Raw genomic sequence first — 15201 nt, 5'->3', positions numbered from 1 at the left:
GCAGGAAGAGAAGGGGACGACAGAGGATGAGATGGCTGGATGGCATCACCGACTTGATGGACATGAGTATGAGTGAACTCTGGGAGTTGGTGATGGACACGGAGGCCTGGCGTGCTGCGATTCATGAGGTCGCAAAGAGTTGGACATGACTGAGCGACTGAACTGAACTGTATCATGAAAGGCCTCCCTGGTAGCTCAGACAGTAAAAAATCTGCTTGCAATGCAAAAGACCTGGGTTCTATCCCTGGGTTGGGAAGATCCCCTAGAGAAGGGAATGGCTACCCACTTCAATATTCTTGCCTGGAGAATTCCATGGACAGACAGAGCCTGGCGGGCTACAGTCCATGGGTCACAAAGAGTCAGACATGACTGAGCGACCAAAACTGCTACTGTATCAAGAAAGAACTGAAAAAGCAGGTAATTCCAAAAAGGAGAGTCCTTAGCTATGTCATTGGGATACATAAGATAAAATATAATTAACATTTGTTCAGCACTTCCTATATACCTGTGTTAGGTGCTAAGGCTTCCCTAGTGGCTCAGATGGTAAAGCATCTGCCTGCAGTGCAGGAGACCCAGGTCAGATCCCTGGGTCAGAAGATCCCCCGGAGAAGAAAATGGCAACCCACTCCAGTATTCTTGCCTGGGGGTTTCCATAGACAGTACACTCCATGGGGTCACAAAAAGTCAGATACGACTGAGCAACGAATATTTTCACTTTCACCAGCTGTGTAATGAGACTGCCTAGATTCAAATTCCAGCTTTATTATTTAGTACTTGTAGAAATAGCTACAGCTCAGTTATTTTTATCTTTTTATCTTTATTTTCTATTTCATTATCTATAAAATGGGGATAGTAACATAGACTTCACAGTTTGTTTTGTTTTGATTAAATGAGTTAGTAATATGTATAGTACTTAGAATACTGACTGGCATGTAGTAGATGCATAATACAATTTCTTCTTCTCCTTTTCCCTCTCTCCTTTCTGATCCCCATCCTCCTCCCCTTCTTCCTTCTCCACAATCTGTGTACTTAAGATCTCACAACCAGGAACTTGCAGGGCTGGTATACTGTGAAATGCTGCCACCCATGTTCTTGGCCACTAAGTGATAACTGATACGACCAAATGCTACTGACAAGATTTAAGCTCCCTTTAAAATGTAACTGAGCAACTTCATCAGCAGTGCATTTCAGTTTAACATCTTCTATTACACAAGTTTGTTAAGCTGGTGAAAGGATTCTTTTTTAAATAGGTGTTTACAAGCATCAGAACATGTGCTAATTTTTGAAGATTGAAGAAAAAATTGAAAGTTTGAAAAAATCTTTCAATACAGGAAAAAAATTCTCTAAGAAAAGGCAAGATTTTATAAGGATATACTTTTGTGTTGACTTCTAATTGGAAATCGATGCACGATACTGGATACTTGGGGCTGGTGCACTGGAATGACCCAGAGGGATGGTACGGGGAGGGAGGAGGGTTCAAGATGGGGAACACGTGTATACCTGTGGCGGATTCATGTTGATATATGGCAAAACCAATACAATATTGTAAAGTTAAAAAATACAATAAGATAAAAAAGATATATAATTTAGATATATCAATTAGATATATCCTTTTACATAAATGCTGACTTTTCAAAAATTCTGAACTTAGAAAGTGTTTTCTTGGAATATTTAGAGAACTACTCAAAGGCATGAAGGAGAAAAACATTGTTAAGATAATATTGTTGAGTTAAAATCCCCTCTAACCACTTTGCAACTTGCTACATCATGACAAATACTCATCATTAACCATGAAATGAATGCAATTCTCCTTTCACATTCAATGTTATATTGGAGATATTATACAGTATCTTTCATACATTCTGGAACTGCACACAAGTAACATTTCATAGTAGCAGATGTGTGACATCACATGAAAACTTGTAAAACCTTTACATGAAAATCACATCTGTCAGTCTCCACCATTATCTTAACTGTAGTTGTATGGTTTGCTTCTCCGTCTGTGCCAGAGAAGGCAGCTTTGCATGAAAACTGTTCCAGGAAATTGTGTCTTCTGGGAGAGCTAGTTAAGCAAATTGTGTAACTGCCATTGAAACCAAAATGCACCCAGCAGACATAATTTCACAAAAGAGGAGGAAAAAAACCACATTTGTACAAAAGTCACAGCTGTTCAACTCTACATTTTGTACTTTTTTCATTAAAAATTTTCCTTTCTTTATGAACAGTGACAGTTACATTTCTAGTTAGCAACTTTAGGACTTTTTAATACATTGCTAAGTCCTGTACTATCATGGATTTAGCGTCAAGAAAAATAGGGCTAACCTCTTTCTGTGGCTAAACTGAGCAGAAATGTGGTCTGTCTGTCCTGTCTGCAGATGAAATAAGAAAATATGCTGAGTGAGCCTCACTGTTCTCCAAAATACAGAGCTGTGTGGCTGCTTCTGTAGCTCCAAATGAGGGCCAACATCGCTATGCTGGGGCCCTCACAACATGGAATCCTCTTTGTTCAGGACTTTCCAGTCTTGCTCTTGGGGGCCGGAGTCTCTGGGACCACTCTCAAGCCATGGGTGATGGAGTTGGTGGCTCAGAATGAGTGAGTCAGAAGTCAGCCTGATGGGGCTGTGTGCAACATGACCACCACTGTCTGTCACCCTCCTGTGATACCACTAGAGGGGAGCCAGGGAGGAGATGTTCTCTGGGGACCCTCTATTCCTCTCCAGTGATGAGTTGCAGAAGCTTATTCAGACCATCACATGAGGATTATGAACACTACATTTATGGGATGCATTTCAAGCAAGAGTTTGAACTCTGGGCTCTACAGTCACAGTGCCTGGGCCCATTCCTATCAATAATGTGATGCTGGGTAAGTTACTGAACTTCTTCAGCCAGAGTTTCCCCATATGTCAATTTAAGACAATTTACTTTGTTATACTATTGTTGTTCAATTGCTCAGTCATGTCCAACTCTTTGCCACCCTATGGACTGCAGTAAGCCAGGCTTCCCTGTCCTTCACTATCTCCCAGAACTTGCTCAAACTCATGTCTGTTGAGTTGATGATGCCACCCAACCATCTCATCCTGTTACCCCCTTCTCCTCCTGCCTTCAATCTTTCCCAGCATCAGGGTCTTTTCCAATGAGTCAGCTCTTTGCATCAGGTGGCCAAAGTATTGGAGCTTCAGCTTTAGCATCAGTCCTTCCAATGAACATTCAGGGTATATTTCCTTTAGGATTGACTGGTTTGATCTCCTTGCAGTCCAAGGGACTCTCAAGAGTCTTCTCCAACACCACAGTTCAAAAGTATCAATTCTTCAGCGCTCAGTCTTCTTTATGATACAACTCTCACATCCCTACATGACTACTGGAAAAACTATAGCTTGGGCTATACAGACCTTTATTGGCAAAATGATGTCTCTGCTTTTGAATATGCTCCCTAGGTTTGTCATAGCTTTTTTTCCAAGGTGTCTTTTAATTTCATGGCTGCAGTCACTATCCATAGTGATTTTGGAGCCCAGGAAAATAAAGTCTTTCACTGTTTCCATTTTTTCCCATCTGCCATGATGTGATGGGACCAGATGCCATGATGCAGTGATACTTACATGATAATGATAATTTCTTCTGAGTTTTAAATATATTAAACCTGTAATCTTAAAACTGGATTTGCCCAGGACAAAATTATGACACAGCAAGTTAAAGTCACCAGTAGTGGTCAAAGTTTATTCAGCCCAGGTTTTCCAGTGTCAAGTTGTATATACACTTTCCTGCTGTTGACTGCTGGAGTCCTACTGGTTTATCTGTAGCTGGCAGGAATGAGTGTTTGTGCAACTGCCAGAGGCACAAGGTTTCTTTCAATCTGATATTCACTGCTGATGTCTGCTCTACAACTTCTCCTCCTAGTTGTTGGTCTGTCTGAAGAGTAACTGCTGAGTTAGACTTCTAGAGTCCTTGCATAGGCTTTTTTACCACTTGGTGGGAGGGTGGAATGTTTTCCATAGTTTGTAACCTGTTCTCTAATTGTGTAATGGGGTACGCAATTAAATACCAAAAATGATAGCTCTCCAGAGAACCCATTATATAATGTAAACACACAATGTTTACAAGTTGAGGTACTTCAATTATTTTGATGATCTTTTCCCAAAAGACATTTTTAAGAAATATTGGCATACAGTTCTATTTAAAATTATCTGGAGGTCTGAATTACCTGTCTTAGTTTTTTGACTGGTCTGATACACACGCACATGCTTAATTTTTGGTATTGGTATACCTATGGAATCATGTAATGGGGAAAAAGCCATGACATATAGTAGAATTGGATGCAACCTGAAGTGGGTTAAACTATTAGACTCACTATGATTGTACCCAGAGGCTTCCCTGGTAGCTCAGTGGTAAAGAATTTGCCTGCCATTGCAGGAGATGTGGGTTCAATCCCTGGGTCGGGAAGATCCCCTGGAGAAGGAAATCCCACTCCAGTATTCTTGCCTGAAGAATCCCATTGACAGAGGAGCTTGGCAGGCGACAGTCCATAGGGTTGCAAAAGAGCTGGACCTGACTTAGCGACTAAACAACAATAACAATGACTGTATTTCAGACCTCACAATCACTTGAAATCTAAAAGTATTAAATGTTGCTGCTGCTGCTGCTGCTAAGTCGCTTCAGTCGTGTTCGACTCTGTGCGACCTCAGAGACGGCAGCCCACCAGGCTCCCCTGTCCCTGGGACTCTCCAGGCAAGAACACTGGAGTGGGTTGCCATTTCCTTCTCCAATGGAGGAAAGTGAAAAGTGAAAGTGAAGTCGCTCAGTCATGTCCGACTCTAGCGACCCCAGGACTGCAGCCCACCAGGCTCCTCCATCCATGGGATTTTCCAGGCATAAGTACTGGAGTGGGGTGCCATTTAGTCTGATTTAATTATATAAGATATAACTAACTAAATTATGAGTAATTTTCTGACTTTGGTGATTATACATGAAAAATGAAGTGGAGAAATGTAGAAAGAAATGTGTTGTGCTGTGCTTAGTGGCTGTTGTATCTGACTCTTTGTGACCCTATGGACAATAGCCCACTAGGCTCCTCTGTCCATAGGGATTTTCCAGGCAAGAATAATGGGTCGGTTGCCATGCCCTCCTCCAGGGGATAGTCACAACCCAAGGATCAAACCTAGGTCTCCCACACTGCAAGCAGATTTTTTACCATCTGAGCCACCAGGGAAGCCCAAGAATACTGGAGTGGGTAGCCTATCCCTTCTCCAGGGGATTTTCCCAACCCAGGAATCAAACTGGGGTCTCCTGCATTGCAGGTGAATTCTTTACCAGCTGAGCTACCAGGAAAGCCAATGGAAAGAAATGTAGTTTAAGCAAAAACAAATACAAAGTAAACCATATGAAGTGCAATGATACTGAGAACCATTTCCTTTTAGGGTTATATCTAATGTCCAATTCAATAATTTAACTACCAGCATCAAATCTTTCCTTGAAGAACAGACACCTCAATGAACAAGAAGGTAGGAAGCATTGCTTTCTGATGTGCGAGTCTCTCACCTCTTTGATAGATATTTAAGCAGTGAAGTAAGGTTTGAGTTAAATACTGTTTCATACATTGGAAATCAGCTTGAAAGCAGTTGAGGACATGGAAGAAGAATCAGAAGATTTCAAACGGGGAAAGGGTCAGAAAATCATGTCCCCCAGGCCAAGTTTGTCCAGCCATCTATTTTTGCTAATAAAGTTTTATTGAAACATAGTGACACCCATTCATTTGAAGTAGCATCTATGGTTGTTTTCAACAACAGCAGAATTGAATAGCTGTGACAGATGCCATTTGGCCCCCTAAAATATTTGCTATATGGCTTTTTATGGAGTTTCCCAATATCTAAACTTAGGCAAGCATTCTTGTTTGATAAATTATGCAAGGAAGTGTATTACAGATGAGATCTGGTGTGTCACATACTTCTGTTCTCTTTCCTTCCATTGAACTACCTTGAATTTCAGATATATTAGGTTTAAGCAAGGGATAGTCTGATTCAACAATTAAGACAAGATAACACTTATTGGTGTGCTGCAGTCCATGGGATAGTAAAGAGTCAGACACGACTGAGTGACTAAACTGAACACTTATTGAAAATCTTTTTAACGTTGACAAAATTAACCAGCAGTTGCAGCTATAGTATTATTAAAATATATATGTATTTTAATTGATGAGCAATGTAATGGGACTAGAAGCCTTAGAACTATCTAAAAGTGATTTTCCTTTATTTTTGCAATTAGTGATACCTCCAAGTATTTATCTTAATTTTTGCATGTATTGAGTGTCTACGTGACCTTAGATACTATGTTAGAAAACTGCATTTGGCAAATGAAGTAAATTCACCTTCACTGGAAATGACTGTGGTGCCAAAATTCACTTGAGATGATAGCTCAAAACAAGTGTTCATGAAGGAGATGCTCAAGGGCGTGAGCACACAGGCTGTCCTCATCAGCACCTCCCCAGTGGAGAGAAGGGCTTGACACTTAGTAAAAGCTCAGTAACGGTTTGACTATGGCTATAAAAATAGTTTAACAATGATGTCATTAGTTTGTAACCATTTACCATCTAGATTATTATTGTTAAACAGAATATGACTGGAGGAAACAGATTTAGATCTTGATGGAGAGGGAGAACATTTTTAGTGTTTCAGCCTCTGTGTTTCGTGGGTATGTAGGTTTTGTTATTCACCCAAATAACATTAACAACATGATGCAATAAGTAAAATTAAAAAAACTGTCTATCAGAAAAGGGGTTCTAGAAAAGTAACTTATGTATGTAACCTTTGAAAGTTATTGAATATTACTTGATTTTCCTAAGGAAAGATGTGTATATAATTGAATCCTTAATAGGGGCTTTATCCTGAATAAAAGGATGCATAGAGTGGTAACTCATTATGCTGCAACCTCCAATAGATAAATACATATATATTTTATGTATTAAAATATATTATGTATTAGGTATTTATATATGTTAAAATAAATACATATATATTTTAATAATACTATAGCTGCAACTCCTGGTTAATTTTGTCAATGTTAAAAGATTTTCAGTAAGCGTTCAGTTCAGTTTAGTCGCTCAGTCCAATTTACAGAAAAACCCTCCTGATTTAAAATGAGGCCTTAAAAGACAAAGAAATCTAAATTTTATTTCATCCCTCAACTGAAAAATATGGTTGCTTCATTTAACTGACTTTGAAATCTGGTCTAATAGAACATCTCTATTGCACAACTAGTCAGCTCCCAACATTCTGATTGCAAAATGAAGGGCATTTACTTTGATATCTTTAATTATCACTCATTTAGAGGACAGTGTGAAAGACACTTTTCCAATGGGTGTTTTAGAATCATGAGTCAAAGGGAAAGTATGACAAATTAGCCAGCTGGAGAGGCAAGAGACAGCAAGCTAGTGCTGCTCGAGTCTTTGTGGGTCCTTCAAAGTAAGATGAAAGGGGAATAAAAGGACTGTTAGCCACACATGCACAATAAATGGAATACTAACACAATTTCACAACACATTAATAACAAGTTAATATCAAACTTAGAGACTTACTCAACATAATAAGTGCCATATATGGGATCATCGATTTTTTCCCAGCCATATGGAAGCTCTGAAAAATAAAGAGTTGTTTCTTTCAGTAAATAAGTAACAGATAACACTATTTTTAATAAGTAATATAGTTTAATTGTACATATATTGCAGAAATAGTCTAACAAACTGGAATAAAGTATTCAGAGTCAGCACCAAATTTCAAATGCATATTGTAGGAACTATAAGAAGCACTGACTTGAAATTAGCACTTTAAACACAGAACTCTCTTCTCTGTAGATATACTGCTGGGTCTAGCTGTTTATCCCATGCCAAGCAGTAGAATGGCACATCATCATGTTATCACCACTCAAGGCAATGCAGAAGGCAAATCACTTTCCTGAAAGAGCACACAGCTTTCTCATTTATTTGTATTGTTAAAAGGAGCATTTCAGGATAAAGATTATAATTTCAAAATATATTTCTGAGAATAGCAAATTGTTTCTGATGACTGAAACAAAGAAATTATACATTCTCAATTGATATCCCACTATTCGAGATGGTTAGCATACTGTTCTCTCTCCATGGGTCAGAATTTGAATGCTGCCAGTAAACTCTCTGGGTATATTTTTGTATAAAGTCTAAAATTCTGAGCATGCTTTCCTTGACAATATGGCTTATATTTTCAATGCTCCACAGCAAATTTTAATAATACACATTAAAATATCAACAATACAATAAAGGTTTCCTTAAGGAAAAACATGCTATTTGAAAACTAGGCTATGTGTTATGATACTGTTTTCAAATATACCAAGTCATTATAATTAATTCCTATAAATATGAAGAATATTATATTTTCCTCACACACATTAATAACATACATAACTTGAAACTAAGTAAGATGTATTGACAAACTCTTAATAATATGTTTAAATGACACTTAAAAGTTTTATTATTATAAGTAGTAACACATGTTCATCATAGACAAGCACAGTTATAAAGAAAATTAGAATCACCTGCAATTCTGCCATCCAGAGACAATTCTTAGAGAAATTAGATAATATAGTCATATTATTTTTACAGCCTGGTATTTCTATCTAACAAATATTGAGGGCATCTTCAACATGAATGAGTGTTACTGCACAATATCACTTTGAAAGTGGCACAGTTGTTGTGTGAGGTGTGTTTCGAGCCTTGTGTAATCCCACCAGTCTTCTGTCATAGAACATTTGGGACTTTTCAGTTATATGTCACCTGTGTTGGACTTACTAAAGCTTAAGTCTTTCATCATTTTCCCAATAACTTAGCCATGAGAAATTCCTAGAGGAGAAATTTCCGGTTAAAGGGAATGCACACTTTTATGGCTTTTGATAAATCTCTATATCTATATTCACACTTTACTATCCCATTCACAAAAGAAACCAATTTATGACTTCATTGGGAATTTATGAGTGACTTTGGTTCTCTGTACCATCAAATTAAACACAGGTCCACAATTCCTCATCCAAAAATTTTTGGACAGAGTGGTTTTGAAATTCATAATTTTTCTGATTTTAGAAGGATAACATGATGCAAATACCTTCTATTCTATAACAATCCAAGCAGAGTCCGAGAAAGCACTTAAAATTTTTTAAAGCCATGAATATTCAGGCAGCCCAAATCATGTGATTCTCACTAAGAGGCACAGAAAAGGACCCTTTCAAGTCAGTTATCACTGGTTTGCTGCCAGCCCAGATCAGGTTACCTTTTGCTGCCACATGAGTTTATAAAAGGCAATTTTTAGAACTTTCAAATCTGGATATGCAGATAAAATATTATAAATTATTATTTAAAAATCAACCAAATTGTTTTTAAATAGCAGTTCATAGTTGTATTAATTTTTATTTCTTCATTCTTGGACTTTTTTTTCCCTTTTGTACATTTCTTGCTTTTATAAATCAATTCATAATAGTTTTTTTTTTAATTTATGAAGAGTAACAATCCTTTATCACATGTTGCATACATGTTTTTAAGAGTTTAATTTTGTTGAACAGTCTCTTTAACACATGTTTTTTAAAATTTTATTTGGTAAATTCTCAGCGATTTCCTTTATGGTTTCTATTATTGGAGCTTCCCTTAAATACTAAAGATATTTTTCAAGTTTTTTTTTTTTTTTTTACTATATAAAATCTAGGCTATGACCTGGCTTAATAATTCTTGGATTAGTAATGGATTAATATAATATATTTGGAGTAGTAACATATAACATCAAATTGTGAAGCACTTTAAGAACTTTTTCTTTCAAAATGGTAATATTACTGAGTATTTACAATGTCCAGGTACTGATGGACTTTCCATGCACTGACACATTTTATCTTAACAATCATACAAAATTCAAAAACCCTGTACTTTGGTTCCAGAGACCTTAGCCAATTCAGATATTAATTTAGGCACTCTGTTTAATATAGCATCAGTTCAGTTCAGTCACTAAGTCGTGTCCGACTCTTTGCTACCCCATGAATCGCAGCACGCCAGGACTCCCTGTCCCTCACCAACTCCCGGAGTTCACTTAGACTCACGTCCATCAAGTCAGTGATGCCATCCAGCCATCTCATCCTCTGTTGTCCCCTTCTCCTCCTGCCCCCAATCCCTCCCAGCATCAGAGTCTTTTCCAATGAGTCAACTCTTCACATGAGGTGGCCAAAGTACTGGGGTTTCAGCTTTAGCATCTCTCACATCCATACATGACCACTGGAAAAACCATAGCCTTGACTAGACAGACCTTTGTTGGCAAAGTAATGTCTCTGCTTTTCAATATGCTATCTAGGTTAGTCACAATTTTTCTTCCAAGGAGTAAGCGTCTTTTAATTTCACGGCTGCAATCATCATCTGCAGTGATTTTGGAGCCCCCCCCTCCCCGCCCCCAAACAAAGTCTGACACTGTTTCCACTGTTTCCCCATCTATTTCCCATGAAGTGATGGGATCAGATGTCATGATCTTCATTTCTGAATGTTGAGTTTTAAGCCAGCTTTTCACTCTCCTCTTTCACCTTCATCAAGAGGCTTTTTAGTTCCTCTTCACTTTCTGCCATAACAATACTTAATTTAGATTAATGAGAATAACTATCCAGATAGTTTTTATCAAATTCCTCAAGCTACTGGAGAATTTGGCTATTAAAAAGAAAAATGCATTTGAAAGATATCTGCCGAGTGCCTTTTGCTGCTGTTGCTGCTGCTGCTAAATCGCTTCAGGCTCCCCCGTCCCTGGGATTCTCCAGGCAAGAACACTGGAGTGGGTTGCCATTTCCTTCTCCAATGCATGAAAGTGAAAAGTGAAAGTGAAGTCGCTCAGTCGTGTCCGACTCCTAGCGACCCCATGGACTGCAGCCCACCAGGCTCCTCCATCCATGGGATTTTCCAGGCAAGAGTACCGGAGTGGGGTGCAACTAAAGTGAAAGAATATACAGAGGACAATTGATATTATGAATGCGTGCCTGCATTAGTCGCTCAGTCGTGTCCAACTCTTTGCTATCCCATGGACTGTAGCCCGCCAGGCTTCTCTGTCCATGGAATTCTCCAGGCAAGAGTACTGGAGTCGACTGCCATTCCCTTCTCCGTAGGAACTTCCCAACCCAGGTCTCCTGCATCACAGGCAGATGCTTTACTGTTGGAGCTACAGGAAACCCTGATATTATGAATATTTATTATTAATATGGCTGAATACATGGATTCATACATATAATAGGTCTAATATTACCCCATGTCTATAAAAATAAGTAAAACAATCATATTCACTAATATTTAGAGTAAAAGTCTAACATGGTTAGTTTTATATATACTAGTCCTACTTGAAGGTGTGTCAAATGGAAGCATTTCAAAGTTAAATTAAAAAAAAAATTTTTATAGTATAAAACCTTTCCTTCAGTTATTCCTTATCTTTGGCTCCTTTTTTGGCTCTTTTTTGGGGGGGGGTGTAAATTACTAATTCTAAGCTATGTATCCCCAAAGATCAGTTCAGTTCAGTTCAGTCGCTCAGTCGTGTCCGACTCTTTGCGACCCCATGAATCGCAGCAGGCCAGGCCTCCCTGTCCATCACCAGCTCCCGGAATTCACTCAGACTCACTCAGGCTCACGTCCATTGAGTCAGTGATGCCATCCAGCCATCTCATCCTCTGTCGTCCCCTTCTCCTCCTGCCCCCAATCTCTCCCAGCATCAGAGTCTTTTCCAATGAGTCAACTCTTCGCATGAGGTGGCCAAAGTACTGGAGTTTCAGCTTTAGCATGTATAGAGTTCACTGATTCTTTATCTTTGTGGATTTTTAATGCCAAAGGTTCTGAGAACAATTCCTTGGTATTGTTTCCCATTTTCCATCATGAGGTAGTCATCAGGAGTTAGGGGGGAAATCTGGTTTGCATTTCATAAGATAATAACATAATTTATTTGCTTATGTCATATTTCCAGAATAGATTATTAATTCCTAAACAAAATTATATGCTATAAATACTTATATTTTAAGATGAAGTATTAAGTGGTACTTGACTTACAGTTTGAAACAAAATGATACACTGTACCTCTAACTTGTTACAAAGAGCTGTCGCTCATTTCATTTATAATGCCTGCAAAGGATTGACGGATGGATGTTACAAGAAACAAGTAATACAATACATATATTGGTTCATTTGTAAATATGACAGAATGAGTATAAAAACCTACAACCAATGTTTAAAATGGTGTGAGTGTGTGTATGTACATATATATGAATGTATATGTGTATGCATATATGTATATGCATGTGCATATATGTGCACACAAAGATATTCTTTCTGAAAAGCAAAGGAAGATCTATGCTAAAATGCTAACAAAAAAACTACAAGCTTTTTTCACTTTTAAGAAGACAAGTCATAATAATAATAAGTAACAATTGTTATAATAACAATAATAATAGCTTGATTATTAACTGAGAAGTATACATTTATATGATGAAAACTTAAGAATCATCTTTCATTGTGAAAAGTAAGTTATTTGGAATTGAATTTGTTTTTTTAAAAAAGACTACTTCTTTTTAAAATTAAGGGAACAAATGACAAAAAAGAATTTCCAATTTTGTACTATTTGCTCTGCCAAACAAGCATGCAGCTTGGAGCTCTTGGGTCCTGGGTTATTTAGAAAACTGTATCTGATAATATCTGACAAATTTACAGATGATTAAGGTCACACTAATGAAAGAATAACATACACTATGCAACAGAGAAAAATAAACACTTGAGATCTGCAAGGTTAATGCTGCATTAAGAACTGTTATAATTGAGATTTTCTTCAGGCCATGGAACCATTGGGAAAATTCAGTGATTATATATTCTTATAGTAATCCACTCTGCAAATGTCTGTGCAAATGTCTAGGTTAACTTGCAGTCAGTCATATAAGCTTAGTAAAACTACAATAGAATAAAAAATTAAAGAGGCATCTAGTTCTGCCTGTTTTTGCCACAGCTATCATGTTATACTTTTTATTTACTTGCTTTTCCCAATTACTGTTTGTTTATCATTTATTTGTTAAGTCCATTTTCATTGCAGAAAACTGAGACTCCTTTATGCTAGCTCAAAAAAAAATTTTTTTTTTGATGGTAGAGATGAACTTATTTGTAAAGCAGAAATAGAGTCCCAAATGTAGAGAACCAACTTACAGTTAGCAAGGCAAGAAAGGAAAAGTGGGATGAATTGGGAGATTGGGACTGACATATAAACACCACTATGGATAAAAAAAGTAACTAATGAGAATCTACCATAGAGCACAGGGAACTCTTCTCAATGCTCTGTGGTGACCTAAATTGGAAGGAAATCTAAAAAAGAGTGGATATATGTATATGCATAACTGATTCACATTGCTATACAGAAAGAAACTAACACAACATTGTAAAGCATTAATGTGTGTGTGCTAAGTCACTTCAGTCATGTCTGAATCTATGTGACCCTATGGACTGTTGCCCGTCAGGCACCTCTGTCCATGGGGATTCGCCAGGCAAGAATACTGGAGTGGGTTGCCATGCCTTCCTCCAGGGTATCTTCCCAACCTAGGGACTGAACTTGCATCCATTATGTCTCCTGCACAGGTAAGTGTGTTCTTTCCTACTAGAGCCACCTGGGAAGCCCAAAGCAATTATACTCCAATAGCAATTAATTTTAAAAAATAAAACATTTTCCAGGCTACAACTGGGAAACTTGTAGAATCCAAGGATAGTATTCCCTATGGAAATGGGACCCAAATACTGAAAAGCCATAAGAAACACTATCTCACTACTTTGATTCTCTACCACCTCCCCTACCATCTCCCTAATTCATTAATCCAATTCATTTTATTCAAAATAAATCCAAGTTACTTAGCCTGGAAGATCACTGTAATGGTTGTTCTCAGGTCAAGAATTCACGTATATAATAATCAGATACAGGTAGGGGAGTGTTTCCCTTTTGGAGATACAGAGCCACATTTGGCAAATTGAAATGGAGGAGCATTCTAGAAAATAACTGGCCAATACTCTTCAAAAGTGTCAAGGTCATGAAATAGAAACACTGATTGAGGTCCCATCACAATGTACGGAGACTATGGAGACACAAAGACTAAATGTAGAATAGGATATGGATTGGGCCTGGACCAGAAAGTGGACATTAGTGAACCAACTAGAAAAAGCTAAATAAGGTGTAGACTAGTACTAGTTTGTGCTTAGTCGCTCAATCATGTATGACTCTTTGCAGCCCCATGGACTGTAGCCTGCCAGGCTCTTCTGTCCAGGGGATTCCTCAGGCAAGAATACTGGAGTGGGCTGCCATGCCCTCCTCCAGAGCATCTTCCCAACCCAGGTCTCCAGCTTTGCAGGCGGATTCTTGACCATCTGAGCCACCAGTGTAGCCCAGGAATACTCAAGGGGATAACCTAACCCTTCTCCAGGGGGTCTTCCCGACTAGGAATCGAACTGGGGTCTCCTGCATTGAAGGTGGATTCTTTAACAGCTGAGCCACCAGAGAACTAGTCTATATAAATGTTAATTTCCTGACTTCAATAATTGTACTTACGAAAGATTTTACTACTAGGGGAAGTGAGGTGAAAGGTACACAGAAACACTTTGTACTCTTTTTTTCTACTATTTCTGAAATCTAAAATACTTTCAAAATTAAAAAAAGCTATTTCACCAACTCTCACTATTGATTAGATGACTTCTATTCAAACTTGATTAGTATTCAATCATATACATATAACACGGAATTAATTTGGATAGCATTAAATTTTTAAACAAAATGAGAATATAATATTTCTGCATTTGTAGTCTTCTTTTATTTTATGTTGAGTTTTTATAGATATTTTCAAGAAAGTAACTTTTAATTTGGCTATTTTTCACTTTTTTTTCCCTATTGCCTATCACTGGAAAAACTAGGTAAATATTAACACCATGTTCACATCTAAGGGTTACTGCATCTTGAATCCTAGAGATACAAATTCAGTAATATGAGTTCAAAATTTGCAGTCAGGTTTTGTTCATTTCCTGGGAGGCAGAATCTTGTAAGGGTCACAGCACAGGTTATGCTAATTCATTAGGGTTGTATAAAGGCCCATCCTGGTGGGCAGCTTACGAAGCCAGGAAGGTAGACCAATTTAGAAAACATACGAAGTACTAAGACTTTGGAGACA

The 15201-nt window shown here is 37.8% G+C and overlaps 1 protein-coding gene across 4 annotated transcripts in view; it reads right to left on the bottom strand.

The window, feature by feature from the left end:
- Positions 1-15201, bottom strand: part of MAGI2 (membrane associated guanylate kinase, WW and PDZ domain containing 2) — an 831153-nt gene that overhangs the window by 366279 nt on the left and 449673 nt on the right. For all 4 annotated transcript variants that reach the window (XM_055590145.1, XM_055590146.1, XM_055590147.1 and 1 more), the window contains one exon: positions 7565-7622. In XM_055590145.1, the coding sequence (XP_055446120.1) occupies positions 7565-7622 (58 nt within the window). The remainder of the gene's footprint in view (positions 1-7564; positions 7623-15201) is intronic.

Source organism: Bubalus kerabau, chromosome 8 (genome assembly GCF_029407905.1).
Source record: "Bubalus kerabau isolate K-KA32 ecotype Philippines breed swamp buffalo chromosome 8, PCC_UOA_SB_1v2, whole genome shotgun sequence".
Lineage (NCBI taxonomy): Eukaryota > Metazoa > Chordata > Mammalia > Artiodactyla > Bovidae > Bubalus > Bubalus kerabau.
This window is presented reverse-complemented; position numbering and strand designations above follow the sequence as displayed.